This window comes from Dipodomys ordii, unplaced genomic scaffold, assembly GCF_000151885.1.
Source record: "Dipodomys ordii isolate 6190 unplaced genomic scaffold, Dord_2.0 Scaffold113, whole genome shotgun sequence".
Lineage (NCBI taxonomy): Eukaryota > Metazoa > Chordata > Mammalia > Rodentia > Heteromyidae > Dipodomys > Dipodomys ordii.
The window spans coordinates 5,921,663-5,935,776 of record NW_012267329.1 but is presented as its reverse complement, the minus strand read 5'-3'; the positions used below and the strand labels follow the sequence as shown (position 1 = coordinate 5,935,776).

The 14,114-nt window shown below is 38.5% G+C and overlaps 1 protein-coding gene across 1 annotated transcript; it reads right to left on the bottom strand.

The window, feature by feature from the left end:
- Positions 1 to 5,180: 5,180 nt before the first annotated feature.
- Positions 5,181 to 6,320, bottom strand: LOC105995066 (olfactory receptor 226). The gene has a single exon (XM_013028733.1). The coding sequence runs from the start codon at positions 6,269 to 6,271 to the stop codon at positions 5,270 to 5,272; it is 1,002 nt and encodes a 333-aa protein (XP_012884187.1). The 5' UTR covers positions 6,272 to 6,320; the 3' UTR covers positions 5,181 to 5,269.
- Between the last annotated feature and the right edge of the window lie 7,794 nt (positions 6,321 to 14,114).

Below are 14,114 nucleotides of genomic sequence, written 5' to 3'. Positions count from 1 at the left end.
CATGAGGCCTGGGTTCGATTCCTCAGCACCACATAAGCAAAAAGAATAAAAGCCGGAAGTGGCGCTGTGGCTCAAGTGGTAGAGCTCTAGCCTTGAGCTGAAGAGCTGAGGGACAGCACCCAGGCCAAGAGTTTAGCCCCCATGGCCGGACCCCCCCCAAAAAACAGAAAATAAAGAAATACTTGTATGAATAAAAATCTTCAACATATAATTAATTTTAAAAAAGGTTTTAAGTCCTCCTAAAAACTTCTACACCCATTTTTTTTCACTGAAGAATTCTGTCAGGTGATTTTGTCACAGTGAATAATTTTATAATAAATGATGTCCTAGGAGTTGGCAAAAAAAAAAAAGAAAAGCCATTGATTTTTGAGGGTTAATTTTATACCCTGCTACATTGCCAAAGTTTCAAATCAGCTCAACTAATTTAGGAGTAGAGTCCATGGGGTTCTTGGAATACAAGATCATGTCATCTGCAAAGAGGGAGAGTTTTACATTATCTTTCCCTATTTGTATCCCCTTTATGTTTGCATCTTGCTTTACTGCTCTAGCTGGGCATTCTAATACTAAGTGGAAGACGAGTGGAGAGAGCAGACATATTTTTCTCATTCCTGAATTTAGAGGAAATAGCTTTAGTTTTTAACCATTAAGTATAATGCTGGCTGTAGGTTTGTCATACACAGCCTTTGTTCCATAGATTGCTAGATTTTCCAGAGCTTTCATCATAAAGGAGAGTTGGATCTTGCCAAATGCTTTTTCTGTGTCTAATAAGATGATCATGTGCTTATTTCTCTTGCTTGGTTGATGAGATGAATTACATTAATTGACTTGCATATATTGAACCAGGTTTGCATCCCTGAAATGAATCCTGTTTGATTATAGTGTATGATTTTTTTGATGAATTACTGAAGTTGATTGGTCAGAATTTTGTTAGAAGTTTTGCATTGAAAGAAATGTACTCTTTATCTTATATAACTGTAATTACTCTGTACATCACCTTTACACTAACAATAAAAATGCATTAAATGAAAAAGAAAGGAAGGGGGCTGGGAAGGTGGCTCAGTGGTAGAGCACATGCCTTGCATGCCAGAGGCCCTGGGTTTGATTCCTCAGCACCACATAAGCAAAAAGAAAAAAGCCAGAAGTGGCAGTGTGGCTCAAGTGGTAGAGTGCTAGCCTTGAGCTGAAGAGCTGAGGGACAGCGCCCAGGCCCAGAGTTCAGGCCCCATGACCGGACCCCAAAAAACAAACAGAAAAAGAAAGGAAGGACAGAAAACTATCATTTTGTAGAGGTCTCTGTAATCAATCAAACTTCTCTTAAATTGGTCTAAAAGCAATTGTTTTAAATAGTTCTTTTATTTTGGGATAATATTAGATTTTATTAGGTAATACTGTTAGATTTTTTTCAGGTACTCAAGTACTCCTTTCTCACTTTTGCTTTCCCATAATATAATCATCTTTCATTCCATTTATTTTTGTCAAAAGTAAGGATTGGAAGATGTTACTGTTAGCTATTTACATTTTATCAATTTTTATCTCTGTCAACTTTCACTATCTCCACAATATATTCAGATTTTATTATTTTATCAATATTTTTATTCAGTCCAAAATACCATACTTTGTGTAGGAAACTAGCCTCTTCTGATTTGGTATTTCTCAGTCTTATTTGGGTGACATATATATGTATATTTATATAATGTGTATAATATATATATATATATATATACAGAAGTATATTAACTTTGATTTTAACATCTTATATATAGAGTAGTTTTACAAAGGAGTTTCCATGCATGCCAGTTTATAAATATAATTCATCAAGATGTTATCTCTTCCATCATTCTCCATCCCCTGAATCTGTCTCAGCCCCACATTCCCCTCAAGTTACCTGGCTCTATTTTCACATACATACATTGAGTATTATATATGCATTTGTCCACTCTTCTCTCTATTTGTCTTCAGTCTTGTGTTCCATAATTGAAAGGGATTTTTGATCCATGGAAGCTGGATTTTCATAGTTGCAGACCAATTATCCTTCTTTTTTGTTTTAGAAATTTCTTTATTCTGGAAGGTTTAAGGAATATTTGCTGACTGTTCAATGTTAAATGTAGCGAGTAATAAAATTAGTGGAATTATTAACTTAGAGTAGATAATAACTGGTAATCACAATGAATATTCAAAAGTACAAGGTTTGCACAAGAGATGAAAATAAAGGCTAAAAGGAAATTCTAGATTAAGCTATGAGAAAATTTGAAAGGCAGACTAAAATCCTTGCAGTTTATTCCACATTGGTGGGAACCACCAGACATTGTGAGCACAGAAATCATCTATATTGATTCTTTGTAGCCTGTAGATGTAGCTGCCTCTGGTCACTCTGAATAAATCTCCTGTATAAATGGCTCAGATAGATGCTGTTCTCCTCCATCTTGTATGTATGCAAGAGACTGTTGAACCTCAGAATTATTATTTGTTTTGGGGTCTGGTTGTGGGGCCTGAACTCTGGGCCTGGGCGCTGTCCCTCAGCTCTTCAGCTCAAGGCTAGCACTCTACCACTTGAGCCACACCGCCACTTCCAGCTGTTTTTTTCTTTTTGCTTATGTGATGCTGAGGAATCAAACTCAGGTCCTCAGGCATGCAAGGCAAGCGCTCTACCACTGAGCCACCTTCCCAGCCCTGAACCTCAGAATTATAAAAGTCACATCATCTATGCAATACTTTGGAAGACTGAAAAATTATGAATATGAAATGAAATAAGCAGCCTCCAAAGGAACAAGGAAATTTAAAATCCTATATTCTTGTTGAAATCATCTGAAATGTTTGTATATCAATTGAGGACAGCACAAACATAATCAAATAATTAATACTTCCTGTAAAAAAATCTTAGGATGTTTTTTATTTGAAATTTAATGTGACCCATAAGGCTCACTATCAAAATTCCGTCCAGTTAAGGATTCATTCCCCATCATAGTTCATGTCAATCAACCAGCCTCTCATTTTTTATTTATTTTAAGAGGATATATGGAGAATATTGTGCTAAACACTGAAGTTGGCTTAAAAACAGGAAGTCAGAAAGTCAGAATTGGAGAATTAGAGTCAAGATTAGCTTGGTAAGCTAATGCATTTCATTGTATTATAATAGAAAGCACAGTGGAGAAAATCAGAAGCTTGTTCTTACTCCCTACTAACTGGAACTAACCTTTAAGAGAAGTTCATGTAATAGCTATAATTGTGATGCCCAGAGGAGGACGCTTCCTTCCCAGATCACAGCCCCATTCACAAACTTACTCTACAGAGATAGTTATGAAGTAGACTTTTGGTAAACTTCATATCTAGTCACTTTAAATGAACTGCAATGAGATATTTTGAAGGTACTCTAATTATCTGGGCTCACATAAAATGTATATTACATTAAAATTTTTTCAAGTGTAGCCTAACAAACAATGTATGATAGAGCCAGGCTTCTCAGGGGGCTTAAGCAGAAGGATCACTCAAGCCCAGGAGTTTGAGTCCATCTTGTACAACATACCACAGGCTATGAGATGATTTACCTTCTAAAAGCCTTCTATAGACTATATCAGGCAACCAAGAACTATAAAACAGCAGCAACAGCTGGATACCACATCTGGAGATGGAGGCTTCATTGCCGTCAGGGTTCTGGGGCTTAAATGAAATAGTTGGGAACTAAATTTCTGGAAATTGTACTCACAAACTCTTACACCATCTCTCTTTCTAGATGAGTAAAGTTGTGCATTTTGACAACCAAGAAAAGTGTATTTAAAATAAATATATTTATCACCATGCTCTGCTGAAGAATGCAGTTTATAAGAAAAAGGTCCAGGGGCTGGGAAGGTGGCTCAGTGGTAGAGCAATTGCCTTGCATGGATGAAGCCCTGGGTTTGATTCCTGAACACCACATAAGCAGGAATAAAAAGCCAGAAGTGGCGCTGTGGCTCAAGTGGTAGAGCACTAGCCTTGAGCTGAAGAGCTGAGGGACAGCACCCAGGCCCAGAGTTCAGACCTCAGACCAGACCCCCCCCCCAAAAAAAAAGTCCATTGGTGGCTACAGATAGTATTTTAATCATTTTTCTTTTTGTAAAGTTTATGCAAACAAATAAAGCCAATTCCTGTGATGCTGTTGCACATCCTAATTAAGCTCACCTGTTATAGTAGGATAATTTTTCTGTCATTATCTTTTTAGATCATGTTATTTCAGTGCCTTTATAGTATGTATTCCATCGAATGTCTGGTAATTAACTTTAACAATGCTAGCTTCGTGGGAGTTAAACGTATTATCTTGTTTTGGTTATTATGCATATGTACATATGCCCAAATCTGTTCAATTTTTTTGTTTTTTGGGTTTTTTTTGTTTTTGTTTTTGGGTCTAGTCATGGGCCTGAACTCTGGGCCTGGGCGCTGTCCCTCAGCTCTTCAGCTCAAGGCTAGCATGCTACCACTTGAGCCACAGTGCCACTTCTGGCTTTTGTTTTCTGCTTATGTGGTGCTGAGGAATCGAACCCAGGGCCTCATGCATGCAAGGCAAGTGCTCTACCACTGAGCCACCGTCCCAGCCCCCTGTTCAATGTTTTCAGGGTCTATCTTACATATTGCTCAGGTCCCTCCCCAAAAGGCTGACCAGTACCTGCCTAGCCCACCTCCAGCTGTCACACACATGTCTCACCCATCTGGCTCCAAACTGTATTCATTTGTTATATTTATTCATAGCCACCATGTGCTAGGTAGTGTTCTGGATCATGGCAATAAAACAATATACAAGCAAATGTGATCCTGTCACCATGACACTTCTAGTCAACTAGGAAGACAGAGACTAAAGAAACAGTGTGCTCAGACATTAGTTTAATATGGAGATGAGCTGGTAAATTAGGAAACAATGCCAGAAGCCCCTGTGATCCAGAAGGTGACATATTGCCAACTCATAATTGATCGTTTCTTACCATCTTGCTTTGTCACTCACACCATCACGAAGCCTCACTGTGGCTCTTTGCTTAGAATCAGATCTATGCAAATAACAATAGTGCAGATGACACTGGACTACTGTCTAGCTTGGATTGTATAGCTGCTTCCTGCAGAAATCTAGCTTCTAACTTGTGATCTATCCTTTTTTTCCTCCTGGACTAATTATAGTAAGTATTCCCAGTTTGTTTGCAATGCCTTTGAAACTAGCCCCTAATCTTGACCCAAAGAACTTCACTGGACTTCATAGAAGGCATTCATCCAAGTTTAACAACAGTTTGCCAGACTTCACAGCTTCCCTCTATCTATCTCTGCCAGATTTCTTGGGATTACCATCCTGGCCCTGGTACAGATGCAGAGTTCGACGTAGGGCTCTCTTGACTTCTTGGTTGCGCAAGCAGTAAATGATGGGATTGAGTAATGGTACAATGACAGCATAGAGTACAGAGACCAGCTTATTGGTGTCAAAAGCAGAGAGTGCCTTAGGCCGGGCATAGATGAAGATACTGGCTGCATAGAAGATGATCACCACGGTGAGGTGAGAAGCACAGGTGGAAAAAGCTTTATGGCGACCAGCAGCTGAAGGGATCCGCATCACAGCATCCGTAATGGCCATGTAGGAGGCTCCAGTAACAGACAGCGGCCCCAGAAGGATAAAGATGGCCAGGACAAAGTCTGTAAGCTCTGCTGTGGACATGTCTGTGCATGACAGGTTGAGCAATGGGGAGACATCACAGAAAAAGTGGTTGATGATGTTGGGACCACAGTAAGAGAGGCGAGAAATGAGAAAAACTTTGACCATGGAGATGCCAAAACCCCCGGCCCAAGAACCAGTTGCCATCTGCACACACAGCCGGCCACTGACAATGACAGGGTAGCGGAGAGGATGGCAGATGGCCACATAACGATCGTAGGCCATCACAGCAAGAAGGACACACTCAGTGCAGCCCAGTCCCAGGAAAAAGTAGAGCTGTGTCATACAGCCCTCAAAGGAGATGAGCTGCCCATGACTCTGTGTGGACACAATGAAGCCTGCAAGCATCTTGGGAATGGTGACAGTGACGTACCAGATCTCCAGGAAGGACATATTAGCCAAAAAGAAATACATGGGTTTGTGGAGAGTGGGATGGTTCTTAATTGCCACAATGATGAGTGCATTTTCTGTCAGTACCAACACATAGGCCAGCAGAGAAAGGGAAAACAGCAATGCCCTCAAGGGCACTGGTGCAGGGAAGCCCAGCAACACAAACTCACTCACTCGCCCACTGTGGTTCCTCTGCTCCATGGCATTGGCTCTGCCCATTTCTCTTCAGAAGATGAGGGTGCAGTGTCTCAAAAAGACAGCAGCAAGAGCCTAGATTTCATCTTAATAGTCATTAGTTGTGGTACATGTGACTAATCACTGAGCTGAGAAATGAGCTAAGACACCCACGGACTCAAATAAGTGGCTTTGTATTGAAGACAGGCTAAGAGTCTTGCTGCAACCTTGAACAAACACTTATTATTCATGTATTTCTCACCAGGAAATGTATTTCATCTATTTCTCAACTTACTGATCCCAATGTCTCTTCCTTGTTCCTATACCAACACAAGAAGGAAAGACCAAGATGATAGATATTAATGATGAAAACACTGTAGCAATAAATTTTCATATGCAAGTAAGTAATCATATCCCCAAAGTAGGAAAAGCTAAGAGTCTTGGCTTCCTAAAAACCATTGTTAGATAGATGGTAACTGTTTCAGAGAAGTAAATTATGAAGTGGTGTTACAAGAGTAACATATAATCAGAGTTTTCATTATTCATTATTGTTCTAGGCACTGTTTTAAGTTAGTAGAAGTAGCACTGGATCCTCAGAATAAGGCTGTGGGTTAATATTAATAACTCCCTTTCAAGCCTCAGGAAGTTGAGGAATGGAGAGGTTAAATGACTTGTTCTAGATTGTGGCATTATAAGAACCAAAAACAAGGATCCAGGACCTCAGAGCCTAAAAACTATTCTGGTAACACAAAAGATGGGCTACATAATATGATCTGTATTTACATGTAGGCAAGGGTATCTTTGGAACTCAGTTAGGGGTACAGTGTCCCCTGCAAAGAAAGAAGACCAAAGCAGAACAGCAAAGTGTATTACAGGAGGACTTTGGACCTGCCTGGAAATTGTGAAATGGAAGCTGGCTGACAGAAAGACTAAAAATCCCATTAGTTCTCAAAGTTCTCATTAGTTCTCTTATAATGAGAGGAAAGCCCTTACTTTGGCATCAAGGCCAATATAAAAGCATACATTTAGTGACACAAATCTCCTGGTTTGACTTGATACCAAAGACAAATTTCCCTTCCAAAATGTCAAACTTTTTCCGTGTTCCATGCAGGAACTGATAGAAATAAAAATTCACCCCATACCCTGTAGGGTCCTAACATTTAAACAGGATATAGAGATTAGAACTGGAAATAGGGGAGAGTCCATGAACTATCTAAGAGCTATCTCTTTCCAGAAAACTCCTTACTTTTTATTTGTACATCTATTCTATGTGTTATTAAGGCAGGGTAGGGAATGGCACAATGTGTTCACAAAACAAACTTTACACTGCTAATAATCTTATACTTGCATTTCCACTGTCTTTATGCTCTTTTGTCCATTTTTGAGCCCTGAACATTTCCCTCGATACCAGAGTATGGCAACAAAAAACTACAGAATGCCAACATGGCATGTTTTACCCATCACTTCCATTCTCAACATCCACACCCATGATATAATTTGACCCAGAATTTAGGTAAAATGAACTTGGTATGAGGATGACAGATTCAATGAGAGAACATTAGTAGGTGTATGACTGATGAGTGAGAAATGGAAGATCAGGAAGGCTTTAGAGTGGGCAGGCACATATGAATGAATAAGAGCCCTTTATGAAGGAAATCATAAAGAAAGCAATATTGGAATATCAACAATATGGGTTATGTGAATAGGGATTTAGCGTTTTATTAGGTATAGAGAGAAATAAGGATAGAGACTGTTGAACAAAAATAGTGAAGACATGGGAGATGTCTACTTGAAGAAGAATCAGTGGACAATAGAATCTGCTTGTGTCAGATGTCATTAACTCACCAGGGCTTTCCTGAGATGTCTAGGTCAGTTAGGAGAGGACATAGGGGGTGTATGTGAAAGATGATCAAAGTCTCAGGTCAAAATGAAGTTGTGGAGACTCCTCTTCCTTCCATGTTCAGGGGACTCTGCCAAATGAGAAAAGATTCCTTTATCTTACACTTCCCTTATTCACTCCTCTTTCCACTACCCCGCCTCCTTTGATGCTTTGGGATGGCACGGAGGCAGGAACCCAAGAGACCAAAAGAGATACAAGAGGAAAAAAAAACAAAAAAGGATAAGATAGAGGACAGAAAAGAGAACTGATAGGAAACTCAGAAAATGAGGCTTATGGAGAGAGTGTCACAATACAAATATCTATATTCAGACAGGCATATTGTTGGTATACTACATTGTGAGTTGAATAACTATCAACAGCAACAATTGTTTGCACTGCTTAAGTGAGAATACCTGTAAAACTTTAGATTTTATTGAAAGAGATGCCCATCTGATTTTGTGCTTATTGCCAGTCAGTAAGTTGAGTTCATCCATGAAATTAGAGGGGATTTATTGTCAAATAAAGAAGAGATACAAATCCATCTTCTTTATCCAAATCAAACAAAGCATTTGGATATTTCAGGTCACAGAAAGAATATTCTGTGAAAGCTATAAGTTTCCTAACTTTCAGGAAATTCTGAAACAACATGATTGATAAGCTAATACATAAATGAATACATCTACAGGAAACACATGCACAATATGGAACAAAAACTAAATTATCAGTTACAACAGGGTTAATCATCTAAAGTGTATAAGCCTCAACCTTAGGAAAAAAGTTTCAGTTTTCAAAGCTGATTGGATTTTAGAATTTAAAGTAAGGGCAAGAGGGTATGTATATCTATTTAAAGCCAAATGCATATATTTGTTAAACATGGGAATACTAAATATATTCCCATTAAGAGAGAAGATGACAAAAAATTTGGTCCTGTTACATTACTTTGGAAATTTTTGGCAAGTCAACACAGCATGAAATAAATACTAAATATTGAAAAGATAGTTGTAATGAAGTGAACACTTATCTGTGGTTTTGGGGTGTAAACATGTGATCACTTTTCTAGAATAAGTACATAACATGTATATGCAGTCATGATAATAGTTTTTAGGAAACTCTCAAACTCTATTTGGAGTGGCTGTATCATTTGACACAGCTACCACAGATGAATGTGTGATACCCATTTTAGTATTCTTACCACCATTTTGCACTGTCACTGATTTTTTTTGATCTTAGTGTTTTGATAGGTGTGTGCTGATATTGTAATGTCCTTTGCATTTCTCTAAAGAACAAAAAAAGTCAATACCTTTTCATGAACTTATATAGCATCTCCATATCTCTTCAATAAAATATCACTGTGTCTTTTGCCTTTTTTTTTACTTGGGTTGCTATTTGTATTAGTATTAACATTATTACTATCATTATTTGTGCTGGTCCTGGGCTCAAACTCAGGGCTTGGGCACTACCCCTGAGCTTTTTCTTTCCTCAAGGTTAGTGCTCTACCATTTGAGCCAGAGCTTCACATTCAGCGTTATTTTGGTAGTTTATTGGAGACAAGAGTGTCACAGACTTTTCTGCCCAGGCAAGCTTTGAACCACAGTCCTCAGATCTCAGCCTTTAGAGTATCCAGGATTATAATCATGAGCCACTGGTTCCCAGGTTGGGTTATTGTTTTTAGAACTGTTTTTAAGAGTTCCTTATTCTATGTGTTTACTTTCTTCTAGGTGGGCTAATAATTATGAAAGAGAATAAATGAGCTCAAAATGGATTGTGGGAATTTATATAAAAAAGAACAAAGAAGACTGTTGAAATTGTATTAGGGAGGGTAGGTAAAGATTGGAATACATTGTAAACTTGCATAGAAATGTCAATGAAATCTCCTTTGTATAGTGTTATATATGCAAATAAAACTAAGTAAACAAGAGTTCTTTATTCTGCATTCTGATTCTGTGGTTTACAAATATGGCTTCTCCATTAGACTTTCTGTTTTGATTTTTTTTGGGTCAGTTGTGGGGCCTGAACTCTGCCTGGGTGCTGTTTCTCAGCTCTTCAGCTGTAGACTAGCACTCTACCACTTGAGCCTCAGCCCTACTTTGGCTTTTTCTGTTTATGTGGTGCTGAGGAATTGAACTCAGGGCCTCATGTATGCAAGGCAAGCACTCTACAACTGAGCACTTCCCAGCCTGTTTTGATTTTCTTACCAGGATATTTTAAGCAGCAAAAATTTTTGTTGAATTCTGTCAAAGTCTAGAGTATCAGGTTATTTTTTTAGTGGAATTTGGTGCGAATTCTAAGAATTCTTTGAGTAGGTCTAGATTCCAAAGCACTTCTATTTTTCTCTCAAATTTTTATACTTTTGCATTTTACAATTGAGTCTACAATGTTACATATTAATTAATTTGATTTTTTTCAGTTGTGGGGCTTGAACTCAGGGCCTGGGAATCATCCCTAAGCTCTTTTTGCTCAAGTCTAGTGCTCTACCACTTTGAGCAACAGCGCTACTTTCAGTTCTCTGTTGGTTAATTGGAGATAAGCATCCTACAGACTTTCCTACCCGGACTAGCTCCAAACAACGATCCTCAGATCTCAGCCTCTTGAAGAGCTAGGATTACAAGTATGAGCCCCCAGTGCCCAGCACAGCTTTTATATAAGGTGGAAACTCAGGACTATGTTTGTCTAGTCATGCTAAATCCCAATCCTACCCAGATGCCAGCATCATTTAGAAAAGTGTTTTTTTTTTCCCTCTACTGAATCACTTGGGCATACTTTTCATAACTTAATATATATTTACTTTTCTGTTTTCTATCCTGTTTCACTGATTTATGTGCCCACACCACCACAAAGAACACTTGGTTTTGTGGCTATATAATACACGTTGGAATTATGTGTGGTAACTCTTCTTACTTTATTCTTTTCAAGTTTAACTATGTGTGATTCATTTGTTTTTATATAGGAATTTTGAATAAGCTTACCTATTATGACCAGAAAAAAAGACTCTCTTGCTCCAATTTTAAAAAAAGATTTGCACTAAACTTGCAATTGGATGAAAACTGTCATCATTACTATTCAGAAGCACCACAGTCCATAAGCACAGTATGTTTCTCTATTTATTTCCATTTTCTTTGGTTTCCTTGATCAGTACTCTGCAGTTGACAGCACATAAGAGTTGTTAATGAGATGTTATTTATGTCACCAAAGTGTGACTCTCTTTTTTGTTGAATAATGGTAAATGCTATCTTGCCACTAATTCCATTGTGTAGCTCATTGATAGTATATAGCAAATTTGTTCTCTATTCAACTAATTTCTATTTTAAGCTTTAATTATTTTATGGAAATATACTGGCACTCTAGCTACATGGGAAATATAAATTGGAGGATTGCAGTCCACAGCAAGTGAATGTTATCAAAAGTTGATTATTAGAAGATAAAGAAAGATTGGTATTAATTGATAAGTAGGAGGTTCTGATGTGCTAATATAGATAATGGTGTACTGTACATTTTCTAAAGTAGAATAAGAGAATTTGGGTGTTTTCACCAGGAGCCCTGCTGTTTTTCCTACCCCTTCCTGTAAATAGTTTTGTGCTTCCCTGTCTTACATTGAGGTCTGTGATAGACTTTGAATTGATGGTGATGCCAGGTGCTGTATGAAGGTCTAGTTTCAGTTTTCTGCATGTCAACATCTAGTTTTGCCAGCACCATTTGTTGAAGAGCCTGTCTTTCTTCCAGCCTATATTTTTGGCTTCCATATTGAATATTAGCTCGATATAGGTTTATAGGTTTGTGTCTGAGTCTTCTATTCTGTTCCATTGGTCCTCAGGCCTATTTTTGTGGCTGTACCAAGCTGTTTGCATTACTATGGCTTGGTAATAGAGTTTGAAGTTTGGTGTTGTTATTCCTCTAATACTGTTCTGCCTGCTATTTTGTGGTAGATAGAATGTATTTACAAATCTGTAAGTAGACACCTGGGTGGTAGGTATGCATGTGGTTATAAATGAATTAACTGACCTATAATAGCTAGTGATAGCTCAAATAGTCAAAGCCCAACAAAATCAGCAGCAAGAAATGGCTACAAGCAAGAGGTGGATGGGGCCAAGAGGAGAGGAGTAATGAATGAAGGGGGGAAGGAGAGAGAGAATGCAGTCATGAATCTGTTGTATATACCACATAATTAAGAAAAGTAAGGGAAGGGGTGGGCTGAAGGAGGATGAGAATGTTGAAGGAGTAACACTGATCATGATGTGTTGTAGTCATAAACTGCTCTGTGAAATTGGACCTCCTTTGTACAACTATGCAAAGATAGCAATTAATAAGAAGAAAACAGAATTGCCAAAAAAATAGAATTGTGAAAGAGAAGGCAAACATATTTACCTTCTTTTAAACATTGTACAACAAGTCAATGCAGTAAGATGACACACTGCATTCCATAAGCAAGAACAATTAAAATATCTTCATGATGAAAAACTAGCTGGCTCTTGGGAAAACCCAACAAATAAATGAATATTTACCAAGATTGATGACAAATGACAAAAAAATGAAAAAAAAATTCAAATGACTGAAATCAAGATGAAAAGAGGCATTATAACCAATTTTATTGAAATAATGAGGATTGCAAGAGAGGTCTGAGTAGCTGCACATCTACAAACTATATAATCGGAAGTGGTAGTGGTGGAGTGGCTTAAGTGGTAGAGCACTTGCCTTGAGCTGAGAGGCTGAGGGACAGCACCCAGGCCCAGAGTTCAAGCCCCCTGATGGACCAAACAAAAAAAAGGCTTGGGGCTGGGAAGGTGGCTCAGTGGTAGAGCACTTGCCTTGCATGCATGAGGCCCTGGGTTTGATTCCTCAGCACCACATAAGCAAAAAGAAAAAAGCAGAAGTGGCACTGTGGCTCAAGTGGTAGAGCACTAGCCTTGAGCTGAAGAGCTGAGGGACAGCGCCCAGGCCCCACGACTAGACCCCCCAAAAAAAATCAGAAGTGGAAAATTCCTAACAAGAGGCAAAACCAAATTGCCTACAGTGAAATAGGAAAAATCTCAACAGACATATAACAAGAGGTAAAATTAATAATAGAAAAACTTTCCTCCATGAAAAAGCTAAATTAAAAAATTAATTCACTGGTAAATTTTACCATATGTTTAATTAATTAACACATATATTTCTTGAATTATTCCCAAGAGTAGAGGAAAAGAGATTGATTTCACCTTATTCTGTGAGGATACTATTTCCTTGACACCAAAACCAGAAAGAAAAAGTGTTTTTTAGCTAAAGTTTTTTTGTGTGTGTGGTTAAGGATACAGAAAATAAAAACTGAATTTACAGTCATGAAAAGAACATATTGTTCAGAACTTCTTGCCCATCTTTGTGATGATAGAGGAGACACTGCTCAAAGAGAAATGTATTCATTATCTGACTTATGTAAAGATATATATTATGTCTGTGTACACACACACACACACACACACACACATATATCCCTATATGCCAGACTCTGGTGGCTCATGCCTCTGATCAGGAGGCTCAAATCTAAAGGACCATGAGGGAAAAACTCTGTGAGAGTCTATCTCTAAAAATGCAAAGACATTGTTTAAATAGCAGAATGCTAGCTGAGCAAGCAAACCAAGCAAGCATGAGTTCCTGAGTTCACATCCCAATAACGATGTATACTGCATAGATAATATGTTGTGCTGCCAAGCATGTAAAGAGAGACAGTAGCACAGGAGCCAGGTGAGAATTGATGATGTTACCGTGCTGGAAATGTGTCAGAATATATCCACATTTCTGTTATAGGCAACTAGGTTGGTAGAGATTCCTTTTGTTGAATGGAAATAGATGGAGGGTGAGCATATGTAACAGGAGAGGCAAGGTAGCAGGCGAGAGGTCAGGGTTCATTCTTCAGTTTTTCTTTTCTTTTTTTTTTTTGAGGTGGGGGTCTGGTCGTGGGGCCTGAACTCTGGGCCTGGGCACTGTCCCTCAGCTCTTCAGCTCAAGGCTAGCACTCTACCACTTGAGCCACAGCAC